General features: G+C 53.4%; 1 protein-coding gene across 1 annotated transcript; it reads right to left on the bottom strand.

The window, feature by feature from the left end:
* Window positions 1-8,570: 8,570 nt before the first annotated feature.
* PPP1R14A (protein phosphatase 1 regulatory inhibitor subunit 14A) lies at window positions 8,571-13,700 on the bottom strand. Its single transcript, XM_007996659.3, has 4 exons — window positions 13,202-13,700; window positions 10,233-10,313; window positions 9,634-9,666; window positions 8,571-8,776 (listed from the first exon to the last, which is right to left on the bottom strand). Exons 1-4 carry the CDS (start codon window positions 13,400-13,402, stop codon window positions 8,648-8,650), a joined length of 444 nt encoding a protein of 147 aa, XP_007994850.1. The 5' UTR covers window positions 13,403-13,700; the 3' UTR covers window positions 8,571-8,647.
* Between the last annotated feature and the right edge of the window lie 274 nt (window positions 13,701-13,974).

Here is a 13,974-nt window from a genome sequence, read left to right as displayed (position 1 = left end):
CGGGTGTGGTGGCGCACGCCTGTAATCCCAACTACTCAAGAGGCTGAGGCAGGAGAATCGCTTGAACCTGGGAGGTGGAGGTTGCAGTCAGTGGAGATGGCACCACTGCACTCCAGCCTCAGCGACAGAGCAATGCTTGGTCTCAAAACAAAGAAACAAACAAAAACCACTTCAAGCTGGGCATTGTAGCAGGTGCCTGTAGTCCCAGGTACTCAGGAGGCCGAAGCAGGTAGGATCGCTTGAACTCAGGTCGAGGCTGCAGTGAGCTATCATGGTGCCGCTGTGCTTCAGCCTGGGTGACACAGCAAGACCCCTTATCAAAAGAAAAAAAAAAAAGATGAGAAAACAAAACAGCCAGGAGACAGGTGTGGTGGCTCACGCCTGGAATCCCAGCACTGTGGGAGGCCGAGGTGAGTGGATTACCAGAGGTCAGGAGTTCGAGACCAGCCTGACTAATATGGTGAAGCCCCATCTCTACTAAAAATACAAAAATTAGCCGGGCCTGGTGGCGCACGTGTAATCCCAGCTACTCAGGAGGCTGAGGCAGGAGAATTGCTTGAACCTGGGAGGAGGAGGTTGCAGTGAGCCGAGATCACACCATTGCACTCCAGCATGGGCGACAAGAGCAAAAACTCCATCTCAAAAAACAAAGAAACAAAACAAAACAAAATAAGTAAAAAGGAGAAATGAAAATAAAAACAAAATAAAACAAAAATAAAATAAAATAAACCAATTCACATAGCCACGAGGGGGCGCTAAGGCCTCACGTCCGCACGTAGAGGGCTGCGGCGCTTGGAGACAACGTGGCCACCTGGGAGTAAGGTTCTTGGGCAAGCGCCTACTGTGTGCCCCGCACCGTTCTACACAGAACACAGCCCTGTTCAAGGTAGGCGAGGAGCTAATATTCTGAAGATAGTGGTGGGGGGCGGTGAACAGGCAATAGAATAGACAGACCAGAATGTAATTTTTTTTTTTTTTTTTTTGAGATAGGGTGTCGCTCTGTTTCCCAGGCTGGAGTGCAGTGGAGTAATCATAGCTCACTGCAGCCTCAAACTCCTGGACTCAAGCGATACTCCCACCTCAGCCTCCAAAGAACACAGGCGTGCAACACCACATCCAGTAATTTTATTTTTTGTAGAGACAGGGTCTCGCCAGGGCTGGTCTGGAACTTCTGGCCTCAAGTGATCCTCCTACCTCGGCCACTCAAAGTGCTAGGATTACAGGCGTGAGCCACCACACCTGGCCAATAAATTCTATAAAAAATAAATAAATCGGCCGGGCACGGTGGCTCACGCCTGTAATCCCAGCACTTTGGGAGGCCAAAGCGGGTGGATCACGAGGTCAGTAGTTCAAGACCAGCCTGGCCAAGATGGTGAAACCTTGTCTCTACTAAAAATACAAAAAAAAATTAGCTAGGCGTGGTGACAGGTGCCTGTAATCCCAGCTACTTGGGAGGCTGAAGCAGAGAATTGCATGAACCCAGGAGGTGGAGGTTGTGGTGAGTCAGGATCACGCCACTGCACTCCAGCTTGGCAATAGAGTGAGACTCCATCTCCAAAAAAATTAAATAAACAAATCAGGCCGGGCGCGGTGGCTCACGCCTGTAATCCCAGCACTTTGGGAGGCCGAGGCGGGCGGATCACAAGGTCAGGAGATCGAGACCATGGTGAAACCCCGTCTCTACTAAAAAATAGAAAAAAAATTAGCCGGGCGCAGTGGCGGGCGCCTGTAGTCCCAGCTACTCGGGAGGCTGAGGCAGGAGAATGGCGTGAACCCGGGAGGCGGAGCTTGCAGTGAGCCGAGATTGCGCCACTGCACTCCAGCCTGGGCGACAGAGCGAGACTCCGTCTCAAAAAAAAAAAAAAAAAAAAAAACAAAAAAACAAAAAAACAAATCAAGTGACAGGATAGTGACTGAGGGTGCTCCTTAGATTAAGTGCTCCAGAACACCTCCCTGAGATGACATCTACATGATGGTGAGGATGAGAGAAACCTGGGGAGAACTGCAGGCAGAGGCAATGTGGCCGTGGGTCATGGAGGGGGCGGCAGGTGGGTCTGAGGACAGGAGAGAAACTGGTGTGGGTGAGGGTCAGACAGCAGAGGGCTGAAGGCAGAAAGGTGACAGGGCACAGTGTGGCCAGGAGGACTGCCAAGGAAAAGCTGTGAAAAGTGGTGATACGAAATGTCTTCAGGATGGTTTTTAAATTATTTATGTATGTATTTATTTATTTTTTGAGACGGAGTCTCATTCTGTCTCCCAGGCTGGAGTGCAGTGGCGTGGTCTCGGCCCACTGTAAGCTCCACCTCCTGAGTTCACGCCATTCTCCTGCGTCAGCCTCCCCAGTAGCTGGGAGTACAGGCGCCCATCACCACGCCTGGCTAATCTTTTGCATTTTTAGTAGAGATGGGGTTTCACCGTGTTAGCCAGGATGGTCTCAATTACCTGACCTCATGATCCGCCTGCCTCGGACTTCCAAAGTGTTGGGATTACAGGCACGAGCCACTGTGGCGGCCTTTTCCGGCTCCCCACCCCCTCCCCCCGCCCCGAGATGGAGTCTCGCTCTGTCGCCCACGCTGGAGTGCAGTGGTATGATCTCAGTTCACTGCAACCTCCGCCTCCCAGATTCAAGCGATTCTCCTGCCTCAGCCTCCAGAGTTGTTGAGACTACAGGCATGCACCATCATGCCTGGCTAATTTTTCTTTCTTTTTTCCTTTTTTTTTTTTTTTTTTTTGTATTTTTAGTAGACAGGGTTCCACCACGTTGGCCAGGCTGGTCTCAAACTCCTGACCTCAGGTGATCCTCCTGCCTCAGCCTCCCACATTGCTGGGATGACAGGCATGATCCACCACGCCGGGCCCAGGGTGAGTTGTTAAATGGCTGGCAAGGCATCTCACGCCTGTCATCCCTGCACTTTGAGAGACTGAGGTGGGAGGATCACTTGAGCTCAGGAGTTTGAGAACAGCTTAACCAACATAGTGAGACCTCACCTCTACAAAATATTTACAAATTATCCTGGCAAAGTGGTGCACACCTGTGGTCCCAGCTATGTGGGAGGCTAAGGCAGGCAGCTTACTTGAGCCCAGGAATTAGAGGCTGCAGTGAGTTATGATCGCACCATTGCATTCCAGTCAGGGTGACAGAGCGAGACTCTGTCTCTAAAAAAAAAATTAAATTAAATTAAAAAAGCAAAGAGTAATGTTCGGAATGTCTGCCTTGTGGGTACAAAAGGGGTGACTAGAACATAGCTTCACACTTGTTTGTATTTGCAGAAAAAATATTGCAGTAATACTGAGAAATTGATTTTATTTTTAAAATGATGACCTTTGGAGGAAAGAGGAAGAGGGAACAGGGTGGATGGAACTTAGGGTGAGAGTGAGAAAAGGCATTGTCTGGCTGCTGAGTGGGAAACGGACCACAGACGGCGGGAGACAAGGAGCCAGCTGGGTGGGGAGGTGAGTGTGGCTACAACGGGGTGGGGCATGGTGGGTCAAGTACACCGTGTCTTTTGGGGCTTTTTTTTTTTTTTTTTTGAGGTGGAATTCCGTTCTTGTTGCCCAGGCTGGATTGCCCAGGCTGGAGTGCAATGATGCGATCTTGGCTCACTGCAACCTCTGCCTCCCGGGTTCAAGCTATTCTCCTGCCTTAGTCTCCTGAGTAGCTGGAATTACAGGCATGTGCCACCACGCCCAACTGTTTTTTGTTTGTTTATTTTGTATTTTTAGTAGAGATGGGATTTCGCCATATTGGCCAGGCTGGTTTCGAACTCGTGACCTCAGGTGATCCACCCACCTCAGCCTCCCAAAGTGCAGGGATCACAGGTGTGAGCCACTGCTCCTGGCCCCTTTGGGGCTTTTCTGTATCTGAAGGCCTGTAGTTCAGTGTTCCCAAGGGACTTCCTGCTGGCCAGAAATGGTGGCTATAGGAGCTAATGATCAGTCCCCTCCTCACAATGACAGGGTTGATGACAATGCTTACCATGTGCCTGGTCCTAGTCTATGCTCTACATTTAAACCTCACAACAGGCCGGGCACAGTGTCTCCCACCTGTAATCCCAGCACTTTGGGAGGCCGAGGCGAGTGGATCGCTTGAGCCCAGGAGTTCGAGACCAGCCTGGGCAACATGGTGAAATCCCGTTTCCACGAAACATACCAAAATTAGCTGGGCTTGGTGGTGCATGCCTGTAATCCCAGCTGCTTGGGAAGCTGAGGTGGAAGGATCATTTGAGCCCCTGAGGCAGAGGGAGCAGTGAGCCAAGATCACACCACTGCACCCCAGCGTGGGCAGCAGAGTGAAACCCTGTCTCAAACAACAAAATAAAACAGAACCTCGTAATAATCCCTGGAGGTAGGTACTATTAAAATCACCTTCATTTTACAGATGTGGACACAGAGAGGTTAAGTGACTTTCTCAAGATCACACAGCTAGGAAGTGGCAGTTGCTCTTAACCACTAACCACTGTGGTGTGCCGTTTCCCAATTCTTTACCTTTTTTTTTTCTTTTTTTTTGAGATAGAGTTTTGCTCTTTCGCCCAGGATGGAGTGCAACGGCGCAATCTCGGTTCACCACAACCTCTGCCTCCCGGGTTCAAGCGATTCTCCTGCCTCAGCCTCCTGAGTAGCTGGGATTACAGTCATGCACCACCACAAAATTAGCCCGGCTAATTTTGTATTTTTAGTAGAGACTGGGTTTCTCCATGTTGGTCAGGCTGGTCTCGAACTCCCGACTGCAGATGATCCGCCCGCCTCAGCCTCCCAAAGTGCTGGGATTACAGGCATGAGCCACCGCGCCCGGCCCTTTTTATTTTATTTATTTATTTATTTATTGAGACACTGCTCCATTACCCAGGCTGAATGCAGTGGTGTGATCGACCTCCTGGGTTCAATCCTCTGACTTTGGCAGGGATTGCAGACTTGAGTCACCCCGCCTGGCCTCCCAGTCCTTCACTGTAACATTGTTCTGTTAATTGCATTGCCCTTTAGGTTGGTTATCTCCAAGGATTGTGAGCAATCGTTAACACCTTAGTATGAATTAGCCAATATTTTCCCATCATGGAACAACAGCAATTGTTGCTGTGGTTTAAAGGGACTCTGTAGAGCAGGAGTTAAATAGTTGGGCTCTGGAATCATAATGCCTGGGACTGAAGCCCAGCGCCACCATTTCCCAGCCATGTGACTTTGAACAAGTGACATCCCTAATCTGGGCCTCTGTTTCCTCATCTGCAAAGTACTCATTTTCCAGATGAGGATACTGAGGCCTAACACACAGCACACACAAGACTTTAGAACCTGGGTTTTGAGCACATACCGCCTCCACCAGGACGAGGAACCCAAACCAGGTTCTCTGAGAGGGAAGTAGAAGGGGTTCTGCAGGCCCAAGTGGGGTGTTCTGGGACAGGGTCCCAGGAGCTGGGATGTCAGCAGGAAGGACTTGCTCATTTTCTATAGTGTGGAGGAAAGGGGTTACTGGAAGCCTTGGGTGCATCTGCACAGAGACGGCAAGGTCACCTGAACGGCTGGACAGGCCAGGGTGCTCCTGGATGCTCCTCCTCAGGGGGCTCTTCTCTTCCTCCCAGACTGGAGTTCAGACCCCCAGGATAAATGCCTAATCCTGGCGGGGCCACTTGATGGCACAGGTGGGGACAGGGCCCTGGGGCCCCAACTTCAGTCAGTGGAGGCGAGGTGGGAGATGTGCTTTGTCCTTGGTGAGATAGCCCAGCTCTGACCCTGCCCTAGTCCTAAGCACAGCCCCAGCTCCTGATTATACACACCTGGGACCACTGGTCCAACTAGAACCATTAAAATGTTGAAATAGGCCGGGCGCGGTGGCTCACTCCTGTAATCCCAGCACTTTGGGAGGCCGAGACGGGTGGATCACAAGGTCAGGAGTTCAAGACCAGCCTGGCCAAGGTAGTGAAACCCCGTCTCTACTAAAAATACAAAAATTAGCCGGTGTGGTGGTGCACACCTGTAATCTCAGCTACTCGGGAGGCTGAGGCAGAAGACTCACTTGAACCCAGGTTTCAGTGAACTCAGGTTTCTGTGAACCAGGTTTCAGTGAACCGAGATCACACCACTGCACTCCAGCCTGGGTGACAGAGCAAGACTCCATCTCAAAAACATAAATAAATAAAATAAAACAAAATGTTGAAATATAGGCCAGACCTAGTGGCTCACACCTGTAAACCCAGCACTTTGGGAGGCCGAGGTGGGCAGATCACTTGAGGTCAGGAGTTCAAGACTAGCCTGGCCAACATGGTGAAACCCCATCTCTACTAAAAATACAAAAAGTAGCCAGGCATAGTAATGCGCCTGTTATCCCAGCTACTTGAGAGGTTGAGGCAGGAGAATCACTTGAACTTGGGAGGTGGAGGCTGCAGTGAGCTGAGATCACACCACTGTACTCCAGCCTGGATAACAGAGCGAGACTCTGTCTCAAAAAAAAAAAAAAAAAAAAAAGATGGCTGTGCACGGTGGCTCATGCCTATAATCCCAGCATTTAGCGAGGCTGAGGTGGTCGGATTACCTGAGGTCAGGAGTTCAAGACCAGCCTGACCAACATGGTAAAGCCCCGTCTCTACTAAAAATACAAAAAATTAGCCAGGCATGGTGGCACATGTCTGCAATCCCAGCTACTCAGGAGGCTGAGGCAGAAGAATCACTTGAACCCAGGAAGCAGAGGTTATAGTGAGCCGAGATCACATCATTGCACTCCAGCCTGGGCAACGAGAGCAAAACTTCATCTCAAAAAAAAAAAAAAAGATAATGTTGAAATAAAGGACTGGGCATGGTGGGTGAACTGCTTGAGCTCAGAAGTCCAAGATCAGTCTGGACAACATAAGGAGACATCGTCTCTACAAAAAAGTAAAAAAATAGCCAGGCGTGATGCTCACACCTGTAATCCCAGCACTTTGGGATGCCAAGTTGGGAGGACTTATTGAGCCCAGGAGGTCAAGGCTGTAGTGAGCTATGATTGTGTCACTGCACTCCAGCCTGGGTGACAGAGTGAGGCTCTGTCTCTAAAATAAAATTAGGTCAGGCACAGTGGCTCACCTCTGAAATCGTAGCACTTTGGGAGGCCGAGACAGGCTAATAATTTGAGCCCAAGAGTTCAAGACCAGCCTGGGCAACATAGCAAGATCCCGTTTCAGAAAAAAAAAAAAAATGCCGGGCATGGTGGTGCATGCCTGTAGTCCCAGCTACTTGGGAGGCTGAGCTGACAGGATCACCTGAGCCTAGGGAGGTCAAGGCTGCAGTAAGCCTTGACTCCAGCCTGAATAAGACCCTATCTCAAAAAACAAAATATATTTTTTTAAATAATAAAATTTAAAAACATAAAATAAAAATTTTTTAGAAAGCCACTACCCACTTCTGCACCGGGCATGGTGGCTCACGCCTGTAATCCTAGAACTTTGGGAGGCCGAGGCGGGCGAATCACGAGGTCAGGAGATCGAGACCATTCTGGCCAACATGGTGAAACCCTGTCTCTACTAAAAATACAAAAAAAAAATTAGCTGGGTGTGGTGGCGCGTGCCTGTAATCCCAGCTACTTGAGAGGCTGAGCAGGAGAATCACTTGAAGCCAGGAGGCGGAGGTTGCAGTGAGCCAAGACTGCGCCACTGCACTTCAGCTTGGCAACAGAGAGAGACTCTGTCTAAAAAAAAAAAAAAGAAAGCAAGCAAGCCACTACCCTCTAATGGCCCAGCTGCTCCCTTGGGACCCTCCAGGCCTCTCCATGCCCCAGCATGAAAGGATTAACCCCAGTTCAATAGGGGGTTTCCCTGACCCAGCTCTGGGGGCCATTGTCCTTCCTGACTGGTGGATGGCCCTGGCAATATTTGGTATTTTCCCTGGCTCTGCCCCAATATCAATCCCTCCACCCATAAGTTCAGAATCCTCAGAGAGGGGTATCCATTTCACAGAACTCCTATGCATCCTTCAAAGCCTACCTTAATGTCACTTCCTTCAGGAGGTCCTCCCAGATTTCTTCACCACCCCCAGAGTGAATAGCTCCCTCCCCACTGCCGGGCTCCCAGGTATCTTGAGCCATTCAGCACACCTTGCTCTGATCCTCATACTCAGGCCCTTCTCCCCCCATAGTGTGTGAGCACCTTGATGCCAGAGACCATCTTCCTCTCATCTTTGCAGCCTCAGTACCAAGGGCCATTTAAGCACAGTGCAGATTTCATGGAGTGGCTGAATGATTTGTTTGTTGTGTGATCACCTGTACTGAGTCAATATCGGTCACCTTCCGTCATGAACATGCCCCTTGACCCAGATTCCTGCAGGAGCACGCATATAGGGGCCCTGCTGGCTGGGACTGGGGATAGGGGTGGGGTGGGGAGTTCAAGGGAAGGTGAGGTCTAGGATATGAGTCCCAAGGGCGCAGGCTCAGCAAGGCCCGTTCTCATGCTCTCTGGCCCAGGAGGAGTGATTCTCCATCTGGCAGGCCCAACTGCGGTGCTGGGACAGGGACATGAGCAGAGGCCACAGGAGGAGAGAGGGAGGTTGTGGGGGGAGCTCGGGGAAGCCCATGGTAACCGGGCGGGGGGAGGAAAAACAACCACACAGTGTTATTGTTACAGAACCATTAAATACAACTTATACACAAGCTGGGCGGTGTCGGCAGGGCAGGGAGAGTGCGAGAGGGTCAGGGGTGAGCAGTCCGGGCTCGGTCCTGGAGGGGGCTGAGGCTGCCATCGTGGGAGGGGCTGGGCTGGCGGAGGCCGGGCTGCCTGTGGAGGCCTTGAAGCTTTGCCAGCAGCTCCTGGATGAAGTCCTGAGGCAGGGCGGGGGAGCTGAGAACATGGGAACATCGCGGGGGCACCCCCTGCCCCTATCCAGCCCAGTCCCTGACCTGGGCGCCTCCTCCTGTTCTCTGATTGTGGGGTTGGGGGAGTTAGGGGCGGAGGCTATAGACATAGAGAGAAAAGTGAGCTGGGAGGAAGACAGAGCTGGGGAAAGAGCAATGGGAGGAATGGAGAGAAAGAGCTAGGAAGACAGAGATCCAAGGAGACAGATAGGGAGTGGGGGAGGGGGAGAAACAGACACAGACAGAAAGAGAGAGACGTGTAGAGATAGAGACAGACAGAGACATAGGAACGGAGAGAGAAACACAGACACGTGGAGACACGTCCCCAGAGATAGATCCAGAGCGGACAGAAACGCAATGACGTTTGTCCCTCAGAGCTAGTTGGAGAAACATGAATAGTTTTCCCTTTTAAAGCAGGGAAGGAAGTGGGAGGGGTTGGGCCACTCAGCTTCAGGGCCTGGGAAGATGGAGGGCCCCCAGAGGTGGGGAAGGGAGCCCGCGGTGGCAGAGGCAGTGACAGGGGAGAAGGACAGAGGGAGACTGAGCCTGAAGGTTGGCGGCCAAAGGACAGGCACAGGAGAGACAGAAACAAGACAGATGGGGGAGGACAGAATGGAGCCCCCTCGGCAGGTGGGGGAGAGGGGGAGAGAGACAAGGAGGAGGACAAAAGATACCCCTGCAGACCAGAAAGAGCTGCAGAGGGTGGGGGAGGGGGTTCCCCAGAGACCCTTCTGCCTGTCCCAGGCACGGTCAGCTTCTTCCTACTCTCCCATCAGAGAACTTGGGGCCAGAACAGGGCCCATAATGAGGGACAGAAAACTCACCTCAACAGGTTTCCCACACGACTTCAGGAGTCCCTAAAACCCCCAACCAAAAACAAAACAAAACAAAACAAAACAGTAAATGACTAACAGCTACTCCCCTCCAGCCCCTTCCCTTTCCCAAAAAGCCCCAGCAGCAAGACAAATGGAAGTCAGACTCCAGGGTGGACTGCCTACCAAGCTTCAAGAGAGGAACAGAGCCCAAGGGGCATGTGGAGTGACTCAGGGCAGGGGTGAGTCACTAGATCCAGAGAGGGCGAGAGGGTCACACAGCACTTCTCTCCTCTAAAAAGGCATATGCCATAAGCAAGGCCATGGCTGCCAAACTGCCTGGGTTCGATGCCCAGCTCTGCTCCTTCTGAGCTGTGTGACACTGGGCAAGGGATTCAACCTCTCTGGGCCTCATTTTCCTCATGGGGAAAATGGAGCTCACACTAGCAACTGCTTCGGAGGGTTTTGTGAGCGTTAAATGAGTGAATACATGTAAAGCCATCACACCAGTGCCCAGCATCTAGTGAGCACTCAGTAAACATGTGAACTATTGCTATTATTTTTAGGGAGGTGCAAAGTGGGGAGCTGGGGGACACTTCCCCGCCACCTACCTGGATTTTCCGGCTTCTCTCCTCTTCACTCTCTAACTCCAACAATTCGTCAATGTTGATCTCGTCGGGCATGTCTGCCTCCTAGAGCCAGGGAGAGAGGGGTGCCTAGGAACGCCTTCCCTCCCTCCCTCGCCTTTGTCCAGAGCTCTGCAGGAGCCCCACCGGCCCCAGGGCCCAGCTGGCGGGTTCTGGAGCATTCATGTGGCAGTCAGGGACGGCACTGCCAAGGCAGGACATCTGGGTGTTGGGGGGGAGGGGTGACAGATGGGCTGATAGAGCCCCAGGGCCCTGTACCAGCCCGATGCCTAGGCCCATGGGCCCCGGGAGCCTCGGGGCTGGCACGGGTCTCTCGCCTTGGCTCCAGTTCCCACAGAGGAAAACAGGCCTAGTGGAGTCCTGGAATGTCAGATTCTGGGATTCAGGAGAGGGGCTGGCTTCTGCCCTTTCAAGGAGAAGTCTTAGCACTAGGTGTGGGGGAGGAGAGCCTGGCAGCCAGCAGCCAGCTGGGGCGGCCCCTTCCCCCAGGGGACAGGAAGGGAGGGGACAGCTTGGGCCAGCCCCTGGGGGGCCAAAATGCAGCCTGATGAGACCGGAGGGAGGACCACTGAGGCCCCTCAAGGTGGGTGGGTGGGATGAGTCATGAGCTCAACTCAGCTGCTAAGAGCGGGGTGCTTAGTGTGGCCTCTACAGGCAGTGGCCCAAGCGCAGGCTGGCTCAGTCACCCTGCTGGGAACAGGACCCAGCTGTCCCCAGCTGTTGAGGGAGCAAGAGAGCCTTGGGGTCATGAATCCTTTCCTCCCCAACCCAAAGTCCGGCTGTCGGCTTCAGGCCTGGGGCTTCAGGGCTGGATGGTCCTGGTTCATGTGTGGTGAAGAGGCTTCAGCAAGGACACAGGTGTGTGAGTCTCTGCCAGGGCTACTGCCTGATGCCAAGGGCCCGGGGCTGGTTGAGCAGGCAGAGGGACCCGGCATTGTGCAGTGGCTTCATATAGTGGCCTATGGTCCTGCAGGTGTGAGGTGTGTGGCTCTGGCTTGGGTGCGTGACACATCAGCATGTGTCCATAGTCAGCTGTGGGGCCCACCACCCAAGCATGGCCTCATAGATGACACCTGCCACTAGCAACCAGATTGGTTCACGGGTATGGGCCCAGGTCTGAGAACAGAGGGACTGCATGTCACTGTGGGGGAAGGGCCATGCCTTCCACCACTGTTGCACGATGAAGAAGAGGACTCGTGGGTCCTGTGTACACTGTAGCATACAGAAGTCACAGAAGGCCCAGAGCAATGGCTCACGCCTGTAATCCTGACATTTTGGGAGCCCAAAAAGAGAGAATTGCTTGAGCCCAGGAGTTCAAGACCAGCCTGGGCAACATAGCGAGAGAGTGAGGCCCGATCTCTTTTTCTTTTCTTTTTTTTTTTTTTTTTGAGACAGAGTCTCCTTCTGTCACCCAGGGTGGAGTGCAGTGGCACGATCTCGGCTCAGTGCAACCTCAGCCTCCCAGGTTCAAGTGATTCTCCTGCCTCAGCCTCCCTAGTAGCTAGATTACAGGTGCCTACCACCATGCCCGGCTAATTTTTGTATTTTTAGTAGAGAAGGAGTTTCACCATGTTGGCCAGGCTAGTCTCGAACTCCTGACCTCAAGTGATCTGCCCACCTCGGCCTCCCAAAGTTCTGGGATTACAGGCGTAAGCCACTGTGCTCGGCCAGTAAGGCCCCACCTCTAAGGAAAAGAAAAAAGAAGTCACTGAAAGTGTGACCTCAAGCAGAAGCTCAAGTGATGAAGTACCTGTTTCTGTCATGGAGCTACGGCTTAGGCTCTTGTGTGCCTGTGAACAGCAGTGGGTTCTGCAGTTGTATGTCTGCCTGTTCCTATAGCTTACAGTTTTATGTCTGGGTATAGTTATAAACTCTGTTGGGCTTTGTTTGTTTTTGAGACACGGTCTCACTCTGTTGCCCAGGCTGGAGTGCAGTGGCGCAATCTTGGTTCACTGCAACCTTGGCCTCCCAGGCTCAAGCAATCCTCCCACCTCAGCCTCCCGAGGAGCTGAGATTACAGGTGTGTGACAGGTGTGTGTGTGCCACCACACCCGGCTACGTTTTAATATTTTTGGTAGAGACAGGTTTTTCCCATTTTGCCCAGGCTGGTCTTGAACTCCTGACGTCAAGCAATTCTCCCGCCCCGGCCTCACAAAGTGCTGGGATTACAGGCGTGAGCCACTGTGCTGGGCCAATTTCTGTTGTTTTATGTCTTTGAGTGGCTGTGGATCAGTGCTTATGCTTGCAGGTGGTAATAGTTTTTTCTTTAGGAGATAGGAAGGGCTGTAACTTGAGTCATTTTGTGTTCCAATGGGGTTGTGCTGTATCTGCCTACGGCAGTGGCCCACGCCGCTGTGTGTGCGGGTGGCTGTGGCTGTAGCACATGTTGAACTGTAGGTGACCCTCCACCAACCCCCACCCCCCGCCCCCGCGTGTGTCCTTGTGGGTTTGTGTATGGCTGTTACTTCTGTGTTGTGTCCGTGAGCGGCTAGAGCTTCCTTCACTGTGCACATCTGTGTCTGCTTTTGCTTCCTTTGCCGTGGGTCTCTGTGTGGCTGTATCTCCCTGTCACTATGTCTATGTTTGGCTTTATGACACCCCCCTTCCCCCACTCTTTCTCCAGATGTGGTGGTTCCAGCTCAACTTAGCCTCCTCTCTCCTCATATGCTAAACTCCTGGCCCTCCCCAGGCATTTGGACACATCTCTGGAGACTCAGGTGTTTGTATGTTGCTCTCGGTGTGTCCACAAGCACAATGCCATAGGGCACGGACAGGGCCAGGCCAGTGAGTGCCCAGCCCTGGGGCACTCGTCCTCTTGTGCAGACCAGGCTGACTGTGCACCAGCGAGTGAGCACCGAGACCCCAAGGGCGTGGGATCTCCGCGCCCGGGCTCCATCTGTCCCCGACCACTCCCGAGCCCTCCCCGGGCTCACCATGCCGCGGTACAGCTCCTCCAGGCGCCCGTCGATCCACTTCTCCACGTCCAGCCGTCGCTGCAGCTCCCGCCGGTCATACTTGACGGTGACGCGCGCGTGCCGCTTCTGCAGCCCCCCGGGACTGCCCCCTGGCCCACGGGCCCGCGACGGAGACTGCAGCTTGCTCAGGACGCGCTTGCCCAGCCGCTGAGCTGCCATCGCGCTGCTGGCCCCAGCCCGGTCCCGCGCTGTGCGCCTTCGCCTCGCGCCCGGGGTGCTTCTTACGGGCCGGGGCGGGGCTGGCCGGGGGCGGGGGCTCGGGCTCGCCTGGAGTTCGGCCCCGCCCCGGCCGCCTCCGGCCTCAGTTTCTCCGTCTGCAACGCGAGAGTAGGCCTCTGTGTCGGCTTGAGGCACGCAGTCGTGCGGGGTTCAGGTATGGGCGGGGACCCAGAAGCCCAGGTGGGTCCTTGCGTCGGGGGCTCCGGGGCCTGGATCCCGTGGGGCGGGAGCCCGGGACAGACACTTGGGACCCGGCCTGTCTGCGCCCTCTGGCGGTGGCAGGGGTGGTGCGGGAGCGCCTGCGCCACCATCGCTGTAGAAGATCGAGCAATCACTTGTTCCTTCGTTCATTCATTCACTCATCCATCCATTTGTTCACTCATTCCGTTTAACGAATTTATTTTTTGAATCGCTGTCTCTCTCTGTTGCCCAGGCTGGAGTGCAGTGGCGCGATCTCGGCTCATCGCAACCTCAGCCTCCCAGGTTCAAGCGATTCTCCTGCCTCAGCCTCC

The sequence above is a fragment of the Chlorocebus sabaeus genome, chromosome 6, assembly GCF_047675955.1.
Source record: "Chlorocebus sabaeus isolate Y175 chromosome 6, mChlSab1.0.hap1, whole genome shotgun sequence".
Classification (NCBI taxonomy): domain Eukaryota; kingdom Metazoa; phylum Chordata; class Mammalia; order Primates; family Cercopithecidae; genus Chlorocebus; species Chlorocebus sabaeus.
This window is presented reverse-complemented; position numbering and strand designations above follow the sequence as displayed.

Coding starts and splice junctions, on each gene's coding strand:
- PPP1R14A (XM_007996659.3), bottom strand. CDS start 13,402: ATGGCAGCTCAGCGGCTGGGCAAGCGCGTCCTGAGCAAGCTGCAGTCT. Junction 10,314..13,201: donor AGGAGCTGTACCGCGGCATG/GTGAGCCCGGGG, acceptor CCCTGGCTCTAG/GAGGCAGACATGCCCGACGA. Junction 9,667..10,232: donor AGAGAAGCCGGAAAATCCAG/GTAGGTGGCGGG, acceptor TGGGGGTTTTAG/GGACTCCTGAAGTCGTGTGG.